This window comes from Leucopleurus acutus (genome assembly GCF_964270905.1).
Source record: "Leucopleurus acutus genome assembly, chromosome: 4".
NCBI classification, from domain to species: Eukaryota; Metazoa; Chordata; class Mammalia; order Artiodactyla; family Delphinidae; genus Leucopleurus; species Leucopleurus acutus.
In genome coordinates this window covers 106,763,000-106,790,936 of record NC_139146.1, presented here as the reverse complement: position 1 = coordinate 106,790,936, position 27,937 = coordinate 106,763,000, and the positions used below count along the sequence as shown (strand labels likewise).

Sequence of the window (27,937 nt, the reverse complement as noted above, 5' to 3'; positions counted from 1 at the left end):
AATCTAAACTTCAACTTTCTCATCTTTACTAATAGGAAAATAATATGTATCTCATAGGGTTATTGTAAAGATAAATTGAGAAGATCTATTCCTTTTAAAGACTGTATAGTTCCTGGCACATTTTCAAAACATATTTGTTGTTATTTATTCACCTATGTACCAGTTATCATTATGTCACTATCCTTCTTAAAATCCCTTTACTGGTTCCCGTAATGTTGTTACTAGGATAAATTACGAATGTCTCAGCCTAACCTATAACGCTCGGCAAAACTCTCAAGCTCTTCCATTGCCGCTTCTTTTTTCACCTCATGTTTGAAAAGCCAGTACATTGCAGTACCTTTATTTTCTCACACTCACAGTGCTCTCTTCCTCCCGTTTTTGCATAACCTAGTTCCTCTGCTTGAAGAACTCTTTCTCCCACCCCTCTTAGCCTGGTTAACTCCTCACCCTGCATGTCTTAGCTTGGACATCTCTTCCTCTAGCAGATTTTCTCTGACCACAGAGTCTATACCACATAGCTCCCTGTTAAGGATAGAACAATTGGAGAAGCATGTAACTTGAGGAGATGGCATCCATGACACTGGCACTTAAACCATGTTGAAGAGAAGTGTCTATCTTATGTTTAAATCTCCAGGGGACAGATTTAAAATGGCACACCAGGATTCTCTAATTTATCTTTTTCTTCTATTACATGATTCTTTTTATGATATATTATTTATTGGAATCAGGCAATTCAGTTACTTCATGCCACTTCCCTGATGTGTATTGATGCTTCCCTAATCTTATTTCTGAAAGTTTTATTATCATTGCTGTGTCATTATGGCATTATTCCCAACTCCATCACTTACTAATGATGTGACTTTGGGCAAGTTACTTAACTAATTTGAGCCTGTTTCCTAAACTGAAAAAAAGGAATAATTATATAGGTATGTATATATACACATATACTTCCTAAGGTTGTGAGGATTAAATATAGTAATGTATAAAAGCACATAGAACAGTGTTTGGCCCATGGTGAAACACTCATACATGTTTATTCCCTTATTTTTCTCATTATTTAAAGCATTTTTAAATACTACTAGAGATTTTACAGTGTAATAAAGAGTTGATCATTCATCCATTCATTTGGCAAACATTTATTGAGTGCTTCTGAAAGCCACTGAGGATTGGAGCTGGGGATAAAATAATTTACATAAAACACAGTCCATGCCATCAAAGAATTTACAGTCTAGTAGGGAACTTTAAATAATTGAAAAGGCAATTTCAATACAGTATTGTAAATGCTATGACAAGAATAGGCATAGGATGTTATAGGAGCACAAAGTGGGGGCACCCAGTCCAGTCCTTGGGGGAGGTGGGAGAGTGGCAGGGGGAGGCAGGAGGGGGTATTTGGAGTAAGTGGTAGAAGTGGATGATGGCTGTTAGCTGACTGAACTGGAGTTAGCTAGGTAAATGTGTGTGGGGGAACGGCAGGGTTGATGGGTGAAGCAGATCATGCCAGGAAAAGGAAACAGGGTTGCTGTGAGGATTATATGAAATCATCATGTTAACATGTTTATCATAGTACCAGGCACACTGCAAGTGCCCAGTAAATGTTAGAACTGTTATTGTTTTTGTCACTGTTAAGACTTGGAGATGAGAAAATCGTGGTTAGTTTGTGCAATTGCAAACAGCTGTTTACAGCTGGCACATGTTATAAAGAGGGTGGTGTGGTGAGAGAGAAGGCTGGAGAGTTAGAGGTATTTCATGTAGTGTCTTCTGTGCCATCTTAATGATACCCTGTTTTCTAGGGGGAGACAGTGTGGGTTTTAAGCAGAGAAGGAAATTAGGCTTGTATTTTAAAAAGACTATTTTGACAGTAATGTGGTTAATACATTGGAGGGGTCAAGACTGAAGGAGAGTATTGCTGCAAACTAGGAGAGAAATGGTGGTGTCCTGATCAAGTAGCTGGAGTTCACAGATGCAAAGAATCAGAATCTGTTGAACTGTGAGATGGATTAGATATAGGTCATGACAGAGAGGGAAGACTGAGGGTGGTATCCAAGTTTTTGGCTTGGATATCTATGTGGATAATATTGCTAAATACTGAGTTAGGAAACATGAGGGTTTTTTTTGGTTTGTTTTTTGTATTTTTTGGTAGGGAGGGATGCATATGATGAGGAGTGGTGACATAGATGAAAAAATGTAAAATTTTAACGAAATCACCTGAACTAGTTGATGTGTAATTTTTCATGGAACATCTCCAAATCAAGAGGTCTGGATTCCAGTTCCAGCTTTACTACTTAGTAGTTGTGTGACCTTGGATAGGTCACCAACCTCTTTGATTTATAATTACTGCATTTCTAAAATTTGGATATTAGTATCTGTCCATTCATTCCATAAATATTGAACATATTCTACATGCCACACATGTAGCAAGGCACTGGGAATGTGTAAACGTTTTTGCTTCAAGGAATTTATAGAATCTAGAAGCAACTACTGTGTAGGTAAGCAACTGTAATATGGCATTTGTTATAATAAGATATATGAAACTTTAATGAGACTACAGAGGAAGGAGTTTATTGAGGGGTGGGGATGGGATCAAAGTAAAAATCACAGAGAAGGTAAAACTTGAGCTTATTTTGAAAGGAAAAGCAGGGATTTGCCAAGTAATCAAAGATAGTTGACAGAGGAGTTGTTGTGAGGTTTATTTTGAATGACAATGTTTAAAATGTAACAATTACTGTGAAATCTGAGTAATAGTATTACTAAAGAGTGTTTATAGAGTGCTAAATGTCCGAATGAAATAGTAAGTACTGTCCTAGCAATATACCTATTGCCAAAAATAGCAGTATCTGCTAATTTCATTATTCTTCTTTGTTTTCTTTCTTTCTTTTTTAGTGTTCCTCTGAACAGCAGGGAGAATATCTCTGATCCTACCTCACCCCTGAGAACCAAGTTTGTGTACCACTTGTCCGACCTGTAAGAGATTTTCCTTCATACTAATATAGATATTGAAGTCAATAACTTTTAATTAAATTGTTAGTAAGAATGTTTTTGAAAACAAATTGGGGTATAAACATTTACCAATATAATTTGAACTTTTGAATACATTAATTCCTGTGTTAAACATTAGGTATCATAAATTCATAAAACTTTATCACAGATAAAAGTTAGCTGTAAATTTATTCTAAAGATGAAATTATTACCATTAGTACAAAGGACCAATTTGTCGTTATAGTTCAATAATCAGACACATTAACATGCAGGTGTTTCTTTGGAAACTATAGAATCCAACATAAAAAATTAAAGAACAAACCCTTCTTTGTTACTATAAATAACTCATTTACTCCTAGTACCTCACAATCATATTATCATATTATTAATTATATTGCTTCCTTTCAACTGAAGGTTGAAAAATTACGTAAATAATTCTGTATTATAGAGACGTTGAAGTCTGAAAGGAGTCACCCTTTGTCAGAACTAATTGATTTTGGATAGAAATGTATAGTTACTCACATTCTGAGACAACATTTGATGGGGGTTGTCTAATGCATCTATTTGTTTTTCAGCTGTAAAAAATGTGATCTTACAGAAGTGGAGCTGGATAATCAAGTAGTTACTGCCACCCAGAGCAATATCTGTGATGAAGACATTGAGACTTGTTACACTTATGACAGAAACAAGTGCTATACAAACAGGGTCCCACTTACCTATGGTGGTAAGACCAAAATGGTGGAAACAGCTTTGACCCCGGATTCCTGCTATCCTGACTAATTTAAGTCATTGCTGACTGCACAACTCCTTATCTTGAGAGGCTCTCCATTTTGATTCCAGGTAGTTAATATATTTACTACCAGTGAATGTGAAACCATGATTTTTTGGGGGGATAATATAAAACTAACTACCCCACTCCCCCCCACCCCCCTGCCCCCGGGAAAATAACTGAAATAGTAGCATTGTTATTTTTTAAGGTAAATTTCTAGCATTTAAAAAAATAAACAAGGGGAGAAAATAAAACTCAAAAGAGTAAAAATAAGGAGACATAACTAAATTTTGCCTTTTTTTTTTTTTTGGCTTTGCCCTGGAGAGCCCAAGCTTTTGCGCATTCCACACTCTTCTCTTCAAAAAAAGTATCACTGTGCAGAGAAAATTTATATGTATATATAGGTCAATTGCTTGTCTTCATTAGAAAAATAATAATTGGAAAATATGTTTTGGAAGTATTCATAAAATAATTTAAAATGGATTTCTAATATTTATGAAACCAATTAGCTGAAAGTGACATAATTAAGCGTATAATTGAAAAAGATATTTTGATATAACAGATTTGGGAGCAAATGATATGGATTTTTTTTAATAAAATTTTTTTGATAATCAGGGTAGTGTGAGAAATTCCCATTAGAAATAACCTCTGTTATAACTGAATCTAACAAATTATGTATTCCAAAATATGTATTCTCCAGCACAGTTTGAACAATTAAATAGATTCATAAGCATATACCTGTGTGAAATAATTTACTGGAAGAAAGTTTGCTTGTGTTAACTTTGCTGTATGTAAGTTAAAATATCATTTATGGGACTTCCCTGGTGGCGCAGTTGTTAAGAATCTGCCTGCCAATGCAGGTGACACAGGTTCATGCCCTGGTCCAGGAAGATCCCACAGTCTGCATAGCAACTAAGCCTGTGTGCCACAACTACTGAGCCTGCACTCTAGAGCCTGTGAGCCACAACTCCTGAGCCCACATGCCACAACTCCTGAAGCCCAGGCTCCTAGAGCCCCACCCTGCAACAAGAGAAGCCACTGCAATGAGAAGCCCGTGCGCTGCAACCAGAGAAAGCCCGTCACAGCAACGAAGACCCAGTGCAGCCAAAAATAAATAAACAAAAATATCATTTATTACTGAGGAACGGTTTGTAAGTATAATTATGCATTAATCACTGAATTCAAACCTGTAATATTTGAGGTAGCTTTGTCATTTTATACCTAAAATTAAATAAAAAGGCCAGGTCCATCCTGACAAATATAGTGTTTCTCATGGCACATAAAACTTCTTATGGCAGAAAGTCAAGGCCAATTGGCATACATATCTAAGACTACTGTGGAAAGTAAATGCTGACCCTGCATTTAAAATAATGAGAAGCTGATTAGTAAAATCAGTTTCTTGAAGAAACATTGTTCTGTTTTCTTTTTTTTCAAATGGTAATAGTCATTTTTAATAACTTCCATTGTGTTCATACTGATTATTCAGTGTTTTTTGTTTTTTTTTTTAGGGATAAGGCCCCGACACTCTGGTACTTCAGTAGGAATCATAGTTTTGACATGCTAAAGACAAATCATTCTTGACCAATCTTCAATCTGGTATGTGGTTTTAGCCAAGAATTTGAACTTTATTTAATCAGTAAACAGTTATTGAATATTTACCACATGCAGGGAACTCTGGTAGATTTTTGGTGATTAATCTGTGATAAGTGCCCTCAAGATAGTGCCACTCACTTCCTAGACCTCTGCTCAGTTGGACCCCAGTTCAGTTCGGTAACAATCTTCACCATGAAGCTCACCCTGACTACTTAAAAAAAAATTGCAAATCCTGTTCCCTGTCTTGGTTTATTCCACCCCCATGTACTTATCACCCTCTAGCAGACTATATCATTTTACTTATATATTATGTTTATGGTGTCTCCTCCACAACAATGCATAAGTGCCACAAGCACAGCCATTTTCGTTTTGCCCATTGATGTATCCCCAGCACTGGGAAGGGTGTCTGGCACGTAGAGAAGCTCAATAAATATTTGTTGAATGAATGAATATGAGTACAGCTTAGTTGAGGAAACAAGACATATGCATAATCACAATCACTTGGCAGAGTCACGTAAAGCAAAGAAGTAGGTTTCGAAGTGTTCTGAGTATTTATGGGAGACTTCTCCCCCAGTTTTATTGAGATATAACTGACATACAACTTTGTATAAGTTTTAAGGTGTACAGCAGAATGACTTCACATGCTTATCTATTGTGAAATTGTTGCCACAATAAGTTTCGTTAACATCCATCACCTCATATAGGTACAAATTTTTTTTCCCTTGTGATGAGAACTTTTAGGGGGAGACTGTTTCTGAAGAGGCTCCTCTACTGTATTCCCATCTTTGCCTTAGTTTCTCTGCATACCCAATAAAAAAAGTTTTTGGTACCATGTTGCAAATTCTCGTAGGAGAGAGCCCTATGCCAGTATTATTGCCTCATTAAATGCCAGCTGGAAGAGGACTGCAAACTTAAAGTCCTGCGGGTCTTCCTTCTTTCAGAAGTTCAGTTAAACTCTAGAATTATCATATTGAAAACAACTTAGCACTTATACTAAGTGCTAGGTGTTAGTCTAAGTGCTTTATTAAGCATTAACTCATTCAGTATAAATCCAGAGTAGCAGGTGACTCTTAAATGAGTTACTGAAGAGTGATTAAAGCCTTCCTGTTAGTTTCATTCATACATTTAAGTGGACAATTTAGCAGGGATACATGAGAAGTCAGTGCAGATGAAGCAGCTGTGAAAGGAACCTCTCCTTTGTCTTTGTGTGAGGTCCATGGGCTGTTCCCAACCAATGATGACTGAGTGTGGCAAAGATACTAAGACAGGCTTTGGGGTGGCAGTGTAGTATAGTGGTTAAATCCATGGCCTAGCTTGGAATACTCTACTTAGAGACTAACAAGTCACCAAGGGCAAGTTTATTCAATGTAAGGTTGAAAAATGAGTAAAAATAACTATCTCATAAAATATCTCATGAAATAACTATCTTATAAAAGTAAGCATACATGCCATAATGTACGTATATCACTTAACACAGCTTTTATAGCTTTCAGTAACCTTCTGTAAATTACAGTTGATGTTATGTGTTGTCTTTTGGCTCTTCTCTTTGCTCAGGCAACAAATCAGAGAAAAATGTGAACACGTATTAGATCAGTGATTCTCAAACTTTAATGTGTGTGAGACTCACCTGGAGGACTCATTGAAACAGACTGCTGAGCCCCACCCTCAGATGCTGATTAACTAGTTCTGGGATGCCACAGGAGAAATTGCAGGTCTCAAAAAATTCCCCGGTGCTGCTGCGGCTGCCTGGGAATTGCTTTAGAACCACGACTTTAGAATTTTTTTTTTTTTTTTTTTTTTTTTTTTTTTTTTGCGGTACGCGGGCCTCTCACTGTTGTGGCCTCTCCCGTTGCGGAGCACAGGCTCCGGACGCGCAGGCTCAGCGGCCATGGCTCACTGGCCCAGCCGCTCCGCGGCATGTGGGATCCTCCCAGACCGGGGCACGAACCCGCGTCCCCCGCATCGGCAGGCGGACTCTCAACCACTGCGCCACCAGGGAAGCCCACGACTTTAGAATTATAAACCTCCATCTCCACCTAGTGGCTGATTTGTGAAATACAATGCATATGCATTTTAACACGTTTCATTTAGTCCTCATAAGTGTCCTGTGAAATAATCATTGTCTTCATTTTACAAATCATGAAACTAAGATGCAAAGAGTTAAAGTAATCTTATTAAGGTTTGACAAATAGTATATGGAGAACTGATAATTGGATCCAGACTGTGAGGCTCCAAAGCCAATGATCTCATTCAATGTTATCCTGTCTAAAATACATTTTTCAGACCATTTCCTCCAGTAATTCCACTTCTGAGGAAGTAATCAGAAGTATGGACAAAGAGGAATAAAGATATTTATCACAACATTATTTATTATAGTGAAAATTCATAAGAGACTTTAAGTCCATCATTGAAGGGAATGATAATACAGTATATACTTGAGAATATTTTACAGACAACAAACATGAAGCTTTAAGTATTTTTAATTATATGGAAATTGCTTATATAACGTGAAGAGGGAAATGTAGGCTATTTCATAAAATAATTACTTCAAGACCCTCCCTCCCTTATACAAATAAAAGAGAAAATAGACCAAAGTATTAACATTGGCTAGTGGGATTATGTGTTATTTTTATTTGTTTATCTTTTACTTTTTATTACTTGCCAAATATTCTACAATGAGTATGTATTTCGGTAACTAGAAAAATATTAATTGTTATTAAGTTTTATTTTTAATCAATTATATTAAAATTTGGGAAATTCTAAATTTCTATCCATTTACAAAATGTATTTAAAGAAAAAGTGACATTTATTTAGCATCTACTCTGTCCTCAGCACAATGCCAGTTACTGTGATAGTTACATGAGATGAATAAGAACTGAGCCTCCCTTTTTAGGAGTTTTCTTCCCTCTTCTACAGGTAGAACTAACACAGGAAAAAATCAGCACATGATACAAGGCAGTGAGTGATTAAATATAAAGAACGATGTGCTGTGAGCCTTCATGGAAGTTGGGGAGCTTAGGGCTAGGGTAATCTTGGAGGAGATATTAATGGAATAGGGCCTTCATGGATGGAAGTAGAACTTTGTAGAACTACATGAGCCAGGCAAAGAGACAGGAGGAAGCATAACATACATGTAGGAATAGAGAGAGGATTGGCTTGCCCCTCTTTCTTTGTGTTCTGTATCGAACCTGTCACTTACATGCTTCATTTATATAAATCCCCTCAAATTGGTGATATTCAGTTTTTTCAGTGGTTGAGACCTTTGTGTTCCTTCTCTGGTGAGTGTGCAGTTACCCCTTACTTACAGGAAATAGCCTAGCACTTCACCATTCCAACTTTGATCTACCAACTGGCTGATTCAGCATCATCTGGGAGCATGTTCATTATACAGAATTACAGGCCCCACTCCAGATCACAGAACCAAAACCTGCATTTTAATAAGATTCATGTGCACGTTAATGCTCGAGAAACTTTGATGTAGTGTGCTGTGATTAGACTCACTCTTTAAGGGCACGGTGGATGATTTGGGAGGACCACATATTAACCAACACTTGAGAAGGAATATTTTTGCCAGGTTAACCATAGCAAATACCAGCTGTATACAGTGCAGAGAAGAATGAGGCATGGTTATTTGGATAAGTACAGAGGAAATTACTGTCCCTTTTTTTTTTTTTTTTGTGGTACACGGGCCTCTCACTGTTGTGGCCTCTCCCGTTGCGGAGCACAGGCTCCGGACGCGCAGGCTCAGCGGCCATGGCTCACGGGCCCAGCTGCTCCGCGGCATGTGGGATCCTCCCGGACCGGGGCACAAACCCGTGTCCCCTGCATCGGCAGGCGGACTCTCAACCACTGCGCCACTCGGGAAGCCCCTACTGTCCCATTTTGACGAAGCACAGAAATGGAGGGTGCGGGTGCTGTGTCCTCAGGGAGATGAAATGGGGCACTGTGATAGCAGAGGACCTTAACTGGGAAGGTGATGGGGCATTGAGGGCAGCTTCATCTACTTCACAGTTACATCTGTGTTGAATTACAGCTTAGTTTCCTCTTTGCTCCTTTATTTGAAGAATTCTGCTCTTTCAGCATGCTATTCTGTTTGTTACCAGCTGAATCCTGTTTATTGGCTATGAATTCAAAGGCAGAGAAAAAGATCCAGTGGCTGATGTTACTGGGCTAGGGATGAGGTGCAGAGGCATGGAAGAACAGGTGGACAAAACCAATAGCTATAACCCGTTATTAAACGGTGATTACCTCTTTCCTATCAAGTGCAGTTTTCTTCTGAGTTTTAGTTGTGTACTTGGTCTGAGTCACAGTGAAACCTTTGAGGTTTTGTGAAGGAAGGACAGAGCTGTTGACTTCAAGTCCTACATATCTGGTTCCCTTTTTGGCTTTTAGAAATAAAGCTTGGTTTCCTGAAGACAAGATGAATCTTCTTTAGGGTCCTTCAGGTCACGACCAAAGGAGACTAGGTTAAGTGAGGGCAGAGTCATGTCAAAACAAATGATAAAAGTAACTCACATGGCACGTCTTGTGAATTTTCTTTACAGATGTATAAATTTAAGACTCTGATAAGAGTGACTAAAATAAATAATGTTCAGGGGATCCAAAAAGCCAGGGAAGAATCTCTGTGATAAGGGCTACTAGGCTGAGTTTTCAGAGGTGGTTTGACCCTATATTTCATCATCCTATTTTGCTTCTTGCTCAAAGTGAAAAAATAAAGGACTTCCTCCAGCTAACTGGATCAATGCCCAGCCACCTCTTAGAGAAATCTATTATAGGCTGTGAGACAGAAAAGCTTATAAGGCAAGTGTGTGTTAGCTTTGCTGGATTATTTCCTTTGTTTGTCATCCTCAGATATTATTTTCTTCTTATTTAATTTATCAACTGAAGTCATCACTAGGATATATCCAGCTATTTTAGAATCAGCAGGTGATGACCACTAAACATAGGAACTCATCATAGAAATAGGGCCACGGTGGTGGGATGGGGGCACTAGAGGCAAGAGGGGATCACTTTCAGAGCCTGCCATCCCCACTGTATGCACCTTCATCTTAGAGCTGACCTTAAAAGCTTAATGAATAACTTAGCAAGGGCACACAGAATAAGTTTTTTATTGTAAGGAACTTAGCCCTGGTATCCAGGTTTATGGAAGAATACCTATGGTGGTAAGAGGAAGAGTCGTTTTCTACAGGGATGTCTCCTCCCCCCTTTTCTTCATTCTATATTCTCAAATTCAGTAGATATTTTTGTCCCCCTGTGCTTTTGCATTTTACATTACAGAGGTCTGAGATGATAAATTAAAGCTGTGGTGCCTTGTAGATGAAGATCCATTGACATATCTGCCAAAAGAAATATATGATCCATGCATTTTGATGAAATACTGAAGTGAATGAGTATTTTACAGTGAAAGTATTCATATCTAGATTTTAAAAATCATTTGGAAAATAGTAATGAAACATAACAATGTAGTTTTATTTTGATGAGGATAATTCTTAAGAGACAGTTTTATATAGAATAAGTTGATAATTTTTCAGTGTGTGATTAAAATCTGGTGGTGGCGGTGGTGGATTTAAGCACTTAGTTGACTGGCCTAGGTAATCTACCTCTAAGATCCCTTCTTACCCTGAGATTCCACAATGCAAATGTTGTTGAATATGTAAAGCTACAGAGTGTGGTGGCTTGTTCAGCATCCCAGATGGTTTACCAACAGGACAAGCACACTGTGCTATTTTCGTGGGAGCTTCAAAAGCTGTTTTAAAACCAGTCAATAAATATTTATAAGCTATCTACTATGTGCAAGACACTGCGCCAGGAACTTGAGAAGACTCAAAGGACAAGAATCCTCAGGAAGTTTTCAACATATTTTCTTATTGTCTTCTTGTGAAATCTGTCCCAGGAAATTTTCTCCTAATAAATTCCTAAGAGCTAAAAGGTAACTTTCTAGATAATTCAGAGAATTCTTCCTCTCTAGGAAGGAATATACAGAGAGTAGGCCGAAGTGCCATTATTAAAAACAAAACAAAATACCTAGATGTATTCTAAGCAAGGCAGTATAGAAATATCTACTTTACAAAATAATTTACACTATTTAATCAAGATACAAAGGAAGTGTGTCTGTGAATAATTCTACCAGGGCATGAAGAATAAGTCTATATGTTAGTAGTAGCATACACCTGTAGGATCATTTACACTGGGCTACTAAAGAAATTAACCACTGAGTGTTTCTCTTATTGGATTGGGATAGTGTTACCCCCAATATATTCTCTAGATCTTGCAGGTTATGAGTTGGTGATGGGGTATGGCAAGTCCTACTCTTTTTATCTGATGCTCAGTCGAAGAGGGGGAGTTCTTCCCTCTCTACCTTCCTAAGTCTTGTCTCCAGGCTACTAGTTCTGGGTAAATATTCTCTCTTCCCCCGTTCTTCTTCTTGAATGTGTTCCTCTGGCTGAGTTGTGTCTACCTGGTAAAGGCCATAAGAAAATTAAAAATAAAAGTAGGTAATAGTGTCTACTATTTCCAAAATACATTCTACAATGATGGTTAGGCTGGGCCAAGAGAAAAATTGGGATAGAATTTAGAGGAAATACAAAGAGGGAGTGAAATGGGCAGTCTTAAGATATGCAAATGGTATAGCAGGGAAAAAAGATAAATGGAAGGGAAGAAAGGAGTCAGAGAAAGAGACTGATTGACAAGTGATACATTGGGAGACAACAGAAAGGTGAAAAGAGAGGAAGACATATGGAGAAAGTAGATGTAAAGACTAGTGATGGTTAAAGATAGCTTATTATATAAGAAGTGATAGAGAAAGATGGGGAAGGAAAAAATAGAAAGCTAAACATAGAATGGTTGAAAGAAAGAAAAGGAAGGAAGAGAAAAAAGGAAATGATAAAGGTAAAGAAAGAGGTAGTAGAAGAAAAAATTCCAAAAGAGAATATTAACCAGGAAAAAAAAAAAAAACCTGACAAAGACCAACATGAGAAAAAAAAAAGTACAGTGAGTGCATTAGGGTTATATTGATGTATAGATCTCCATACATAAAATGGAAAATTCATCTGCTTTTCTGTCTTGCAAAACCAGACAATTTTGCAAGTATGGAACCTTGAGAGAAAAAGGAAGATTCGGCAAGCAAAGGGAAACTAATCCAGACAAGTGGCTTCCAAGTTTCAAGGCACTGGTGGTCATAGCCTTCCTGTTTGTTTTTTTTTTTAAGTGTGTGCTAATTGGTGACAATACTAGATCTAGCAACTCCCAGAGCCCCAACCTCCTATTGCTGGAATGGGGAAAAACTTAAGGATAACCAAGAGGGTGAGATACTTATCAAATCTTGGGGGAAGAATGTCTGGAAACCACTGTAGAATAGCAGGTATTTTCCTTCCCCAAAGAATGCTTGATTGAAATAATTCCTAGGCCTGAAGTAGTAAGCAGTCTTGCACCTGGTCCTGTGGATTGGTCCCTACTTGAAGAGAATCAAATAGAGTGTGTTCATCTGCATTAAGTGGGTCTACATTTATATTCTGAAACTGTGCCCTGGTAGCTAACTCAGCCAGTGAGTTAGGAATTTCAGTAGGCGTAATTGGATCCCCATCAAATGAGCCTTGCCTTCCAATGCTAGATGGAGTTCCAGTGCTGGAGGTGTGATACTTTGTTAATTTGGAGCCAAAACATGGTAACTGTAGGATGCTAGATGGTCTCTGCTGCCTTTCACCCTCATTTCCTTGCACTTCACTTGGAATTCCTTCTGGCTTGGGACCTTCATCAGGTGTACCAATAACAAGCTGCTCAGGAGTAAGATCAACAGTTCTTTCATTGAGCTGGTTGCCTTCAAATATCTGTTCCAAAATGTTTCCTTCTCCTCCAAGGTCACTTTTGAGGCAAGGTGTATTCTTTGATTGAAGGGAACTGGTTTCGGGAAAGGGCATAATTCCCCTTTGGCCCAACTGATTTATAGAACGTGGTGTGTTCCTCTTCAGAGTGGACATGTCATCTCTGAAAGGACTTGGGTTTTGACTTTCTCCAGGCAGTCTTTTCTCTGAGCTGTTTCTTTGGCCAGCTAGGATGCTTGTCGGGGAGATAGTATGTCTTACATGCGTAGTTTGACTGTCTTCTATATACACAGGGCTGGTGTCTTGGTTCTCCCCTGGTGAAAGACCAAAAGATGGAGTGTAGTCTTGTAGAGCAAGTGGATTGTCCTTGGGCCCTGTGGAGCCACCAGCACAGCAAGGGCCTCTCTGGCTTAGGTGAAATAAATGTGCTCCTTTTTGAACTGCTGGGTAACTTGGAGGAATTAAGTCTGGGAAAACCAAGTGTTCTCTTTCCGGTGAATTTAACCTAGTGGTCTGCATGCCATAATTCAAATTCTCACCTTCATGCCATATTGGATTTTTCTGAAGCCCAGCTGGGGAGTCACTGGAATAAGGCTTGTTCTCCTTCTGGTATGGTGAACTAGCAGGGGCTTTGTGTAAATTTGTTGGCTGATCCCAGAAATTTCTGTTAAAATGTGGCTTTCTTTCTTTCTGCTCTTGGGCTTGAATCCTGTGGTCCCAGGAATTCCAAGAAGGAAACATAGTGCTTTCTTCTTGTCCAACGGCATTATTAGCATAATAGCCCCTGCTCTCCACTGGCCGCGGTTCAGTGGGAGCTGTATTATATGATGGGAAATTCTCATCTGGGCTCCAGGGGTAAAATTCACCATAAGGGAAATCCTTCCTGGGTTTTGATGGATTAATATCTAAGGAATAGGGAAGGTATTCCTTTGGTTGCTTTGAGGTATATTGCTCGCCTTCATAGTGCCTAACTGTTGGGTCTCCTTTAAAGCTTGACTCCGCCACACTCCATCTACTTTGTCCTGGAAAAGATTCATCTCCAGTTGGCTCTATTGGGTCTTCTTCATTATAAGGGATTGTCTTTTTTGGGTCTGGAGTATTCATGGGATAGTGTGGATTTTCAGGTTGCCTCATTGTATTGGGAGAATCATCTCTTTCAGCCCATGTATTACTTCTAAGGTATAGTGAGTTTTCCCTGGGATCATAGGGGTTATAGTCAGGGTAATAAACACGTCCTCCAGAGCCATGGGAAGGATGAGGTAAGTGTTCTTCATGCCTTCCAGGATCTTCCTGAAAAGGTGGAGAGATTTCTTGTTGGTTCCAAGTATTTCTTCCAGCATTAAAATGTTCCCTTGCAGGGGAAGGAAATCCCTCAGGGTACACAGGCTGATATATACTGTGCTTTAATTCTGGCTGATTAATTTCTGACTCATATGGAATTCTTCTTGGCTCTAAAATAATCCCTTTGAGCAAATTCTGGCTTTGGGTTTGTCCATTAGAATTTGGAGCTCTTCTGGAATCTCCTCTCAGGTAATAAGAGTTTTCACGTTGACCAATAGAATTAAAATTTGGGACTAGCATGTTATCCTCAGGGTGAGGCAGTTTATAGTTTGATTTATTAACTCCATAGTCTTGAGAGTTTCTCCAGGGGCCACTTGGATCCCTTGTAGGAATGACTATTCCTTCTTTTTGACTTACTGGCTTCTCTCTTGGATTTTGGATGTTTTCATTGTGGCCAACAGTACCATGTTTGGGACCCAGAGGGGCAACATTGGTTCCCACAGGGTGTTTATTTGGCCCTTCAGGCTTTCTTCTGAAATTTGCTGGATTTCCTGCATAATTGGGAGAGTTGCCTCTTGCAGTGGAAGCATAAGCTCTGCGGTATATTGGATATCCTGGACGAACTGCTTGTTTGCCTTCCAAAACAAAGGAGTTCCACCGGGGACCCCTTTGAATTTGTTGATTTCGGTAAAAAGGCCCATTACGTTTGTGCCCCGTAGCGGTGCCAGTAGGTCGCCATTGTCTTCCTGCAGGAAAACTACGGATGTTAGGATTTGGATAATTTTCATGAATATTTGTCTGACTTGGTCCCCGTGGGGTTTGACTTCTTGGAACTCCCTGGCCTGAAACATTTACTGCAGGGCTGTTTTGAGCTGTAGGATTGCTCACAGTGTTAGACCCCTGGACACTGTTTCCTGTTGGGCTGGTGTCATTTCCACCCTGACTCCCTCTGGGATTGGGTGCATTTGACTGGGTAGAATTAGTTTCAGGAACTGTTGAATTAGCCGAAGGATCAGCGGCTGGACTCTCTGTTTTAGGAGGATCTTTTTCTTTTGGTTTTTCAAAATCTTGTTCAAACATCTCTTCTGAATAATAAGGAGGATGGCCCCCAAATCCATGATATCCAAAATATCCAAAGTAAGGATTCTGTAGGGAAGAAGATGGAAATTGACAATTATTCTTTGTTTCCCACCATGGTGCTGCTTGGAATTTTTAAGTGATAGTAAAAATCTTATTGGCCACATAATTTTTAAATCACCGTTGGCTACGCTTTCTTTCTTGAAATTTGATTCCTCCTTGGTTTCCATGACCTTTCTTCCTTCTGGTACTCTTACTCTCTGACCATTACTTTTCAGTTTTCTCTTCCTAGGCCTGGATTCTAAATCTAAGTTCTTTTTGTTTTTTTTTAGGATTCCATCCTCTATCCACCTTATTCTTCTGTTCTCATTTTGCACACCTGCTTTGATCAATCTATTGCAGTCCAGTTCTTTGAATACAGATACATGCCAGTGACTCCTAAAGCCGTAACTCTGGCACATGATTCTCTCCTGAGGTTGAGACAGCAAGACTGCTACGCTAAAGAGTTTATGAGTATCTCCAATTGAATGTACCCAGACTGGACTCATTTTCCCCAAAACCTCATTCTCTAATATTCTATATCTAAGCAGAATTCACCACTATATACCCAGTTTCCCAAGTTTCCACTCTCTCCTTTATTTCCCCCAGATAATTAATGACCAAATCTTATAAAATCTAAACTTTCATCTTTGTCTTCGCCTCCTTTATCCCAAATACACCTGAACTATTGCAACAGTTTTCTTGCTGGTTACTCTGGATATAATTTTACTTTCCTGTAATACTGCCTGTCCATTGCCATCAGAGTAGTGGAGGTTGGGGGTGGGTATGTGGGAAAGTTCTGTCACTTTCCTCCTTAAATATTAAAGTTGCCCGTACCTTACAGGACAAACTGTAAACTCAGAGCATAACATACAAAGCATGGTGCCAAAGAGTGGGGCTCTAGACAAATATGGGTTAAAATCCCTATTCCACCAGTACTAATAATATGACTCTGGGCTAACCTCAGTTTATTCATTTGTAAAATGGAGATAATAAAATAATATCTACCTCATAGGTTATCATGAAGATCAAGTGAGGTAACATATATAAAGCTCAGTGCCTAGTACTTACTAAGTGCCTGATAATAATAATATATAATATTAAAAAAGATAATAATTATTATTTTAAATAATCATCTGGCCCATAACAATTATATCCAGCCTTATTTCCTCCCCCTTGTAGTTTATGCGGTTGTAAATCACACTACTTGCAGCACTATTCACAATGACCTTAAAAAAGAAGGAAAAAACTCTGCAATATGCACCAACATAGATGAACCTTGAGGACGTTTTGGTAAGTGAAATAAGCCAGTCACAGAAAGATGAATGCTGCATGATTCCATTTTATGAGGTATCTAAAAGAGTCAAATTCATAGAATCAAAGAGTAGAATGGTGATTGCCAGGGGCTAGGGGGAGGGGGAAATGGGGAGTTGCTAATCAACGGGCTTAACGGTTCAGTTAAGCAAGATGAATAAGATCTGCTGTAGAACATTGTACCTATAGGCAACAATATTGTATACTTCAGAATTTGTTGGGAGGGTAGATCTCATGTTGTGTTCTTACTACAATAAATAATAATTTAAAAACAGCTACTTTTAGTTCTCTGAGTACTCTATGTTTCAGTGCCTTTGCACATGGCTTCTTCAGATTGAACTTTCTCTTTGCCTATACATTTATCCCTCCTGGAGAACTTGATTCATCTTCAGGACTCAGCTTGAATGCTCCCTTCTCTGTCCTGGTTTTCCTAGGCAGAATTAGGCTCTACTCTCAGGTGTCCACAGCAGTATAGGCTTCTGCTTTAACAATTATGCCACTGAATTTCAGTTGCTTATTTTTCTGGGATTCTCCCACTTGACTTTCCCATGTGAAGTTTTTGAGTGAAAACATTCTTCTCATCTTTGTTTTCCCCAGTACTTAGCACAGTGGGAAGTGCTTAATAAATGTTTGTTTAATGAATGATGCAGTCATCATGAGCAGTGTCAGTATGTTTGTTAGACACACATGTGGCATTTAGGTCATTTAGTCTTTCTTTAAAAAAAAATACAATCTGAAGAAAAAGTATTTTTATTCCTACTTGTGGATAGAGATGAAGAGACGGATGGGTGAGGATATGTCTCGGACAGCATGCAGCAAATCAGGCAGTGTCCCTGAGAGGTGGAATGCAGATGTTAATACCTATGCAAATTGCCTGTGTCATCCTCTTTCACTCTCTCATGAAATGTTTGTAAAAATTTGAAGTCCCCATATTTACAATAACCAGGACATGGAAGCAACCTAAATGTCCAAAAGAATGAAATAATGCAACATGGATGGACCTAGAGATTGTCACACTGAGTGAAGTCAGAGAACGACAAATATCATGTGATACCGCTTATATGTGGAATGTAAAAAAAAGGGTACAAATGAACTTATCTACAAAACAGAAATAGAGTCACAGATATAGAAAATAAACTTATGGTTACCAGGGGGTAAGGAGGAGGAGGGATAAATTGGAAGACTGGGATTGACATATACACACTACTATATATAAAACAGATTACTAATAAAGACATACTGTATAGCACAGGGAACTCTACTCAATACTCTGTAATGGCCTACATGGGAAAAGAACCTAAAAAAGAGTGGATATGTGCATATATATAACAGATTCACTTTGCTCTACACCTGAAACTAACACAACATTGTAAACCAGCTATACCACAATAAAAATGAAAAAAATTGAAGTGCCCATTTCCAGGTTGCATGCACTTATCTGAATAATCATTTGGGATTATTTCACAATGATATATCTGAAAGCACCTTATGCCATTACTGAATAGGAATTTTCAATGTCATTATTTTAACAACCCGCCCCTCAGCCCCTCCCCCTAGAACTATCAGGTTTCCACATTTCACTGAGGACATATCACATATTTAGGGAAAAAGAGGAAGTACACTCCAGGGGTGGGGTACTGTGCCACAATCACTACAATGGCTTTTTTTGATGACACATTGCTAGAATGTTTAAATAGTGTATCACTGCATTTGGCCCCTCTCCTAGTGTGGTGTACTAAAAAACCCATTGGATAGGATATCAGAACACTTGGATTCTGGGTCCAGTTTATCCTCTAACTCAGTAGGTAAAACTGAATAGTAATTTAGCTTCTCTTGGCTTCAATTTATTTGTACAATGAGGTCATTAGATAGTTACTTAATTTCCTTCTGGGGATAACATTCTGAGATAGATTTACTTCGTTCCTGTTGACTAGTTGTTCCATCACTGTTTAGAGTCCAGCATCAGCCTTGAGCAAAGGTTAGTAAGTTAGCCTTCTGAGAGAGAGAGAGAGAGAGAGAGAGAGAGAGAGAGAGAGAGGTTGATTTCTATACATGTAGGGGAGAAATGATATATCACATTTATTTTAGATTACTTGCTTGGTTTGTTTCACTTTTTAAAAATCACAGGTGCTGGAGCTACAGGTTCATGTGTTGGATTTTAACTTTTTTATTAGATAGGGATAAAAAAAGCAGAGACTTTCATATTGTAATTCCTAATGAGGATTGTAGCTTTGCTTGTACTTACTCCACCTTCTTCATTGCTGACTGGTGGACGTCCATAACCTGGTGGTACCCTCTGAAAGGTGAAAGACACAATGAACACAGAGAAAACCACTTTCTATGCTGCCATTTGATTGTAAAACTCAAGATTTTTAAAAATAGTTCAAGTCAGCGTTAGCACTGTTGGTGGCTTTTAGCTTCTGAGTCATTAGCTCTTAAAATCTAGCGATTAATAATTATGACATAACCATCAGTGAATTCTGGTAAATACAAAGCCTTCATCTGGATCCCAGGTTATCTTACGGAAAATACCACATGTGGCTGCATATCCTGGCAGTCGTCCTGCCCCATCACCAATACACACACGTGTGCATGCACACACACACACACACACACACACACACGCACAGAGATTTGAGTGCTGTTAGGATCCAAACATCTATATTAGAATATCTAATAATTGAGATTAAATAATGATGTTATTTTTTGAATGTTTACATTTAAGGTGACAAACTGACAATCCTTCCTGGATTATTACTAAAATATTTTTATAGTCAAAACCAAGGTTTATTTTCCTAATCAAACTAGGAGGTTGGGTTTCTGCTCATAGGAGTGTTGAGAAAAGCATAGTGGGAGGGTTTCAAAAAGCAATTCAGCTCCCACAGAAGTTCTACATAGATGAGATTAATAGATATTTCAGCAAGAGAATCATGTTCATCTCCTTTTTAAATCTTCACCTGGTACTGCCTTCATTTTCTTTGTTCAGTATTGCCAGTAAAAAGGACGTCACTCTTACAAGGAAAAAGAAATAAGAAATTTTTACTGCTTGAAATGAATTGTTCCTTGGTTATAAAAAGCCTTCTTGACTATAGAGTTGTAGACAAGAAAAACCAATGCCATAGCTAAATGAAGAGTCATCAAATATTTATTGATGTTGTTTTTGTTAGTTTAACTGCAACTGACCATTAATATTTCTATAGTTCAATTAGTTTATTTTGCAATTCATATCTTAAATGCTTGCCATGCAATTTCAACATTATGTTTTATTTTAATGATTTTAACCTTTAAAGGATTCCTATAATTATTATTTTGCAAAATTCTTTACAATGAAATATCTTTGTCTAGAAATAATAAGACATTATGGAAGGATCTTAGCCTAATCATGGTTTTCAAACTCCATTTTGTCCCAGTTTCCCCATTACATTAAATGAGGATAATCTTTGTGTTTTCTCATCTCTTGGGTGAGGAATAGTAGTGAAGGAGCACAACCTTTTGAAATTAATTCATTATCTAAGTTAGTAGTAGTGTTGGATGATTTAGGCTATGTTCATTTCAACAATTTGAGTAAAAAATCCAATTAAAAAATTCTTTTTTTCCTACATGATTACTGATGTGATGATTTTGTTTCATATTCTCTACTGATTGGCATATGGCATTCCATTTAAAATGTATGAACTCAAATTAGTTTGAGATACAGCATGCTAATATTATTTTTCAGTTCTAGTTTAAAGGAAAAGAACTCACATGTGGAACATGCCACGGTAGCTGTTGATAGGGAAATAGCCCATTGCCAAATGGTGGGAATGCCTAGAAAGAAGAAAAGAATCAGAGTGATGTGGAAATGAGAAGAGTAAATGAAAAATGAAACAAACTTATTAAAGACAATTATTTAGAACTTGGAAGTCTACATCTTCCTTTGCATTAAACTGAATTTTTTAAGGGCAGAGATGATAATAATAATAATAACAATTAGTATTATTGAGCACTTACGTTCTAGGTAATGTGCTGAGAATTTTATACTAGTAAGTTCATTTAATCCTCACATAACTGTAGAAGATATGTGCTATTATTATTTTCATTTCACTTAAGATTCTGAGGTTCAGAGAAATTGAGTCACTTGCCCCAAATCTCAGAGCTGGTAAATGATTGAAGCCAGGATTCAAAGCCAGGAGTGTCTTTTCGTTCAAATTTGTATTCTCTACAGCTATAATAGGTCTGATAATGAAGGCTAATCGACTCAAGACAACATTTTAGAAGCTCCATGATGGATGAGATCTTGAGAAATCATCTGCCCGTCTTCTTGTTTTAAGTCAGGACTACATTTATGCTATCCTGAAGTCCTGGAAGCAGTGTTAACTTTCAGAGCAATGTTTTAGACAGTCGCAGCATAGATCTGGAAGGGACTTAGAGAACATTCCATTTACTCATGATGAACCTGGAGCCTAGAAAGGCAAAGTGACTTGCTCAAGACCATACAACTAATAAGAACCGGGGTAGAATTTGAATCTCTGCTCCCTGACTTTTCTGTTGGTGCTCATGTTTATACCCTGTTGCCTCTGTATTTCAAAAGGAACTTCTCAACAGTATTTGGGTAATTTTCCATTAAATGAAGGCTAGAATAGACTTGCCAGGCAGTTTTGGATAGGTGGTGACAGCATCACCTTGGAAGAAAGTGTCCAAACTAATGATTCTGTTTTGTATATAGCAGTATCTGTGTTGAGGAGCATTGGAGGAAGTGTGTTTGTGGGGGTGGCATGGCCCTCTGAAGCCCTCTGAGGCCATTTATGACTCTGGTTTGGAATTTTGCTGGGCAAGCCTCACCTGAGGTGTCTGGGTTTCCTCTTGGGGCTGAGTTGGGGTGGGTGATGGCTGCTTTAAAGGATGCTCCGGTAGGGGCTGTTTTAGTTGAGGCTGGTTGGGTTTCTGGGTCTCTGGGGCTTGATCAGTCTTGCTTTGGTGTTTGGGTGCTGAGGGAGATGAAGGTTTCTGTGGGAGCTTCTTGTTGGGTGGTGGCTGAGGCCACATGGGCATCTGGTACGGCAGGAAGAGCTGAGGGAGCTGCATACCATTTCCATACAAGGGACCCAGGTGTACCATCTGCAAGGGTAGTAAATAACAGTAAATTCACATGAGTGCTGGTACTCCAGCTCTCCCCACCCTCTCTGTCAGTCTCTAAAACTCAGTCCAGGATCTTAAAAAGCCTATGAAGCTTAAGTCAACAATGGAAGCTTCAAGCTCTTTAGCTAGCATTTTATTTTATTTATTTATTTATTATTTTTATTTTTTATTTTTTTGCGATACGCGGGCCTCTCACTGTCGTGGCCTCTCCCGTTGCGGAGCACAGGCTCCGGACGCGCAGGCTCAGCGGCCATGGCTCACGGGCCCAGCCACTCCGCGGCATGTGGGATCTTCCCGGACTGGGGTAGGAACCCGTGTCCCCTGCATCGGCAGGCAGACTCTCAACCACTGCGCCACCAGGGAAGCCCTAGCATTTTTTTTTTTTAATGCTCTCTTATACTTTTTATTTTTGTTATTTTTTTAAATTGTAGTATAGTTGCTTTACAATGTTGTGTTAGTTTCCACTGTACAACGAAGTGAATCAGCAATATGTATACATATATCCCCTCCCCCTTGGACCTCCCTCTCACCTGCCTAGCTAGCATTTCTTTACATGTTTTCTTACAGAAATGAATTTCAGTCTTTCAGAAAACCAATGAAACAAAGCAAAAGGCAGAATTAGGTGAGAAATTTCAGTTAAAGAATTCAGCTTATAATTTTCTAACTCTGAAGCCCTGACTCAGGTAAGAAGTATACAAGTCAAGTTACAGAGGAGTTGATATCAAGTTCACAATTCCTGTGACTTGTTATAGGCTGGATGAAGAGGAGAAAGAGCAAAAAGAAGACGAAGTGAGAGTGTTAAAAAAAAAAAAGAAAGAGAAAGAGTAAAAATTTTATGTGTGTAAATATCCTTATATGGGACCTGTGTTCTCGATTACAGGTGAATCCTCATTAATTCCGTTTTCATTATGAAAATCTCCACAATTACAAGGTTGGCAGGGAAGCAAAAGCAGTTATAATCTGAAAATGCTATGTATGAATTGACCTCTTACAACAGTAGTTCCCATTCAAACATTCCCTCTCTGACTTAACACCAGTCTCTGTCTCCAGGCTTCATTAATCAGTCTCTCACTGTCTATGGATGATACACACACAATACCGTGCAAATGCCATGTGGATTGATGGAAGGTGAAATTGCAAATCTTGCATTAAGATGTAGGATTTCATGACAATTAAGTTGGTAAAAATTTCAAATCACTGGCAAAGTTGCTAAAACTGAGAATGAGAGTTTGAAAACTTGGGCCTATCAAAAGATAAAGATGAGAAAATTGACAATGGTGATGATTTTAGGTGAGAGGCTTTAAAAGAGAATGACTTTAATGAAAAAGATTAAGGGAAAATTGATGCAGTCCTTGATTTTTCCCCTCAATGGGTCTCATGATCATGTTACCAAAGTCAAAAGTAACATATAGTATTACTGTACTATCATACAATTTTTTCAGAAAAATTATGCCAGAAGATTCAACTGATAATACGTTCATTATTAGTTAGTTCTAAGAATTAGCACATAGTGGGAAGTATAAGCTAAATTTTAAAAATTAGACAAAAACTTATTTCATAATTTTAGTGTTATCTTTCAAGATAATCCAAATAAAACTTTATCGTCCTCCCAGTATTTACTTACGCTATTTTTTTTCTCATTATTTGTAAATATATCTTGTATAGTCTTTTCCCAGAACAAATTTCTCTCAGATATAAAGAAGCAGTGTAATTAATAAATGCTTTTTTCTACATGAAAGTACAATATTAATGAATAAGAAGAAAATTTGGTGTAAGGGGATAGGTGAAATAATTTTTTTTCCTTGAAGCTCTTATAATGGTTAATTAAAACATGTGAATAATGATTGGTGTCTTTATTAGCTAAGACAGACCTTATAACTATCTGTATATAAACAAGAAATCATTAGAAATAATATAAAGCAGAACTTACAGGTGGGGAGTTCATAAAGTTGAAGTGACCATAGCTCATCTGTGACAAAAGGAATCCATTTATGTGGCACAAAGTGAAAATTTTTTATTCAATAAAATCACAAGAAGCAAGTTTCTGATTTTTAGATATAATAGTCATAATGTCTTTGACTAGTTATACATGAATTTAAAATAAGTAATGAAATTTAAAAACCTTCTATGGCACTATGATTTGAGAGTTTAAGAGGTAGAGTCTCTCTACCTCTTTCATAAGAAATTTTATATATCAGAAAGTTTTCCATTATTCTCCTTTTTATTTTTTATTTTTTGGTGGCACCTGCAGCTTGAGGAATCTCAGTTCCCTGACTAGGGACTGAATCTGGGCCTGGCATTGAAAGCCCAGAATCCTAACCACTAGGCAACCAGGGAACTCCCTAATATTCTTTTTAAATGAACTCTCAGGACAGGGCTCTGGAAAATGTCTCTCCTGAGACTAAACATACATACCTCCTCACTTTTACTGCTAAATCCAGGCATTCGGGGCATTTGCATCTGGAAGTGAGAGAATATTTGTGACAAATTCAGAACATCAATTGAAATAAGCCCAGGAATTTCCCCCAAACTATGCAACAATAGAACATAAAGAAAAGTCCTAAATTTTTTTAATACTCACTGGCATAGCTATGGAATAACAAAGCAGACCTAGAAAGACCAGGAGACTCTTCATTTTTCCACTTGGTACCTGGGATACAAAACTGGATTTTAGTTTTGAACTGTGAAATAATTCTGCTGGGGGCACTTGGTGCTTATCCAGGCACTAGCCCACCTGCCTGTCAAGGAGAACACTGATATACACAGTGAAAGGGACCTCTGCTGCCATGTTTATTTTACATTAAGAAACTATTAGATGGTTATTACCTGGTACTGTTCTAAGCTGCCAAAAGGGTCAGTTAAAAAGGAAAGATAAAAGTAAGAGGGAGAGAGAGAGAGACAGAAACAGAGAGACAGAGAAAACATTGATGCTTGAAAAGATGGCTCATAGCACTGGAATGTGAAAATTAGAAATTAGGAGTTTATCTTGAAAAATGTGAATATTGGTGATTTTGAATTTCTAGTTGCTAGGCTGGTTTAGAAAGTCATAGTAGTGTCTATATTCACTGTTCAGGATAATCTCAGTCCCAGTGACGGGACAATCCAAAATCAGTACTTTGAGCTACTTTCTAAGGTGCTATAGACTACATTCCATTATAAAAAGGCTTGTTATATACACTGGAATGTTTTAGAATCTATGCTTTTCTTCTTTCCGCTATTGTTGTTTCTATTATTATTATTGTTATTATTTAATCTTTTTACAAATCACTTCTGCTCAAGGTCTGGTAAAAGAAATGGGAAAAAATAAGAAAAACTATAAATTTATCTCTTTGTTAGACACTTTGATTAAACATAGAGGAAAAGATAGAAACTATAGACAAATATGAAGTTCAGAGATTGTTTTCATGGATTTTATTTATCCCACTCTAGTTAATTATGCAAGGCTTATATAATTAATACTTGTATTTACATCTTTGAATAAGGTTTCTTCTAAAGCATTTACTTGGGTAACCCCTTAAGAAAACTCTTCCACTTGCATATACAATAGACAAAAATAAAGGTTTTAATCAGAATGATATATTTTCACGGTTTATCAGATGCAAGACAATTCCTAGCATAGTAACCAGGATATAGATACCAGTATTTGCTCATTCCTTTTGTTTCTTTCATTTTCTGGGCATGAAATGCACCTAGTAGTGATTTGAGCCAATGCTCACCCTTCTACTTGCTTTCCACAGAAGCAATATAACTAGAGGACACTTCATCATTTTCTTAAACTGTATGTTTAAACAGTTACCTTTTACATATCAGAGAAATTGGGAGAGTGTAATTAAACAAAGGAAGCAGTAATATGTAAATGTCTTTCCTACCAATTAAAGATTTTCAGAATCATAGCATTGTAGAGAATTAAAAATAACTGAAACTAGTGTGCTTAGTATAGGCTACAACAGCACAAGGAAGTTACTAAAGAGAATACTGGTGAATGCTTTCCTAAATCTATTTTCTAAGATTATGGCCTGAGATTTTGGGGGAAGCTTTGTATGTTTAATTTCTATCTTGCTTAATCATCCATCTAATTTCTATAGTAGCAGTCACTGAGATTCTTGATAATGCTAAACACTCATATAGGAAGATGTGGTCTTTTGTTTTGCAAATATAAAATGTCACTCTTTTTCTCTTTTATAAAATTAATATATTATGTTGGATGACTTTAAGATTCCTTCCATCTCTAAAAATTCATGATTGGATAAAAGTCTATGCTTAGCTGTTTTTTTAAATTATAATGATTGTTATGGAATACAATGACTATGTAAGTTCTTAGTTCTAACATTCCATCTGTGGTCTCAGATGCTCTTTTTTCTTCTGACATATTTAAATAGTGTTTTATCCTCTCAAGTGTACTTCTGACAATATTTAGTTAGATATGTGATCTGTTTGTATTAGGAGAAATAAATGAAAATACTCACCAGGTTATCTAGCTTAGGAGACGAAGCTTCATGCCTGCACTGCAGCAGCAACATTTTTTCACCAAAATTTTCATAAGCCTTTAAGAAAAGTATAGATTTTGCATGAGAAGAAACTCAAATATAGAAATGAAACAGATAAATGCAGAAACTAAGAACAAAACTTCAGCTCTACCTTTATTAGAGAGTTTTCAAACTCTCTTCAAGCTTAATCTTCTGTTGCTTTAAGAGTAAGGTGAAAGCTAAATCAGAGAGAAAATGACCCAGGCACTGTATTTTGAGATACTTTTAGTGCAATGTTGACAAAACTTGAATGCTCAATGGGGACGTGTACAAAAGTCCAGTGTTAAATGAGATCTAATTAGTTTGGAAGAAAGCTTATAAGAAAAATAAATGCACCAACTAAATGAAGAAGTTTAAAGTTTTATCAGAAGATTACTGTACAAAAATTGATTATCAACAAACATCAAAGAATGCAATCAGGAAATCAACCAACATCTATGAATTAAGTTCATTATTTGGAACTATATTAATTATGTTGAAAATCTCTAATACTCACCTAATGCCACTTAGAAACTCCAACATATAAAAAATAACTTTTACTTGAACTTTGCTAGCCTGTCTTTGAAATATATTCTTAATGGTCTACAGTGGAAATGACTACAAGTTGCTAAAGCCAGGGAGATCTCAAGAAGCTAGACACATTTATTTCTTAATGATAAAACAAAAATTCTTCATGAAGATGTCATGTTCTGTACCAAAAAGGCTTAAAATAAAAAGACTCCTCCTTTTCAGAAAGCTTGGGTCACATTTAAGCACTGTTGTAGACCTGCACAACCAATCAGCTTTGAGAAAAATGGTTTTGCCATCACAAGAGTTTAAAACACAGCCAATGTAAAATTTATAATATGTTATTATAGGAGCTGTCAAATCAAGCCTCTTATTATGTATAATAACAGTCGAGGAAAATGAGCTTACAGCAGTAAGATTTAGAAGATGCTTTCCTTGATGAATTTGGGGTTTTTTAAATATAGAAACATTGTTTATGCAAAGATATTTAGGGAACAAAGGTGAATGAATATTAACCATATGCTATTGTCATAAAGCATTGACCATGATCAAAAGGCAGGCCAAAATATGTATTTAGTTTAATATGTTTAGTTAGTATATATTTAATATATAATTAAAATTAACTGGAATGTTATGTCAACATTCAACTCAGTGACTTGGTTTGATTCATATTACATAAGGATACCAGGCCATAGAGCTCTTTTTGAAGTCAGTATAGGTTAGTTACTGGGGATTCAGAGTTGTAGAAGAGAAAGGCAAAATGACAAATGAACTCTCAGCTATTCATGATAATACAACCTCATGAAAATCGGAGTTGAGAAATTCGCTGAAGGAATTATGTTATGGATGTTTTTAGAAATCTCACTTCCCATAATAAAGACTTCACTGCTAAATAAATAAATAGGACAATTATACTT

General features: G+C 37.4%; 2 protein-coding genes across 3 annotated transcripts in view; one reads left to right on the top strand and one right to left on the bottom strand.

Annotated features, from left to right (window-relative positions):
* The window catches only part of JCHAIN (joining chain of multimeric IgA and IgM), a 35,024-nt gene extending 31,100 nt beyond the window's left edge, over positions 1-3,924 (top strand). For both annotated transcript variants that reach the window (XM_082838083.1, XM_082838082.1), the window contains exons 3-4: positions 2,881-2,961; positions 3,552-3,924. In XM_082838083.1, coding sequence (XP_082694209.1) covers positions 2,881-2,961; positions 3,552-3,756 — 286 coding nt within the window. In that variant the 3' untranslated portion in view covers positions 3,757-3,924. The remainder of the gene's footprint in view (positions 1-2,880; positions 2,962-3,551) is intronic.
* Positions 3,925-12,670: 8,746 nt separating this feature from the next.
* On the bottom strand, positions 12,671-26,507 carry ENAM (enamelin; the record flags this gene model as incomplete). Its single annotated transcript, XM_082838161.1, has 7 exons — positions 12,671-15,585; positions 19,115-19,165; positions 20,614-20,676; positions 21,691-21,978; positions 24,403-24,447; positions 24,569-24,637; positions 26,454-26,507. The coding sequence occupies 7 exons, from the start codon at positions 26,505-26,507 to the stop codon at positions 12,739-12,741; spliced, it is 3,417 nt and encodes a 1,138-aa protein (XP_082694287.1). The 3' UTR covers positions 12,671-12,738.
* Between the last annotated feature and the right edge of the window lie 1,430 nt (positions 26,508-27,937).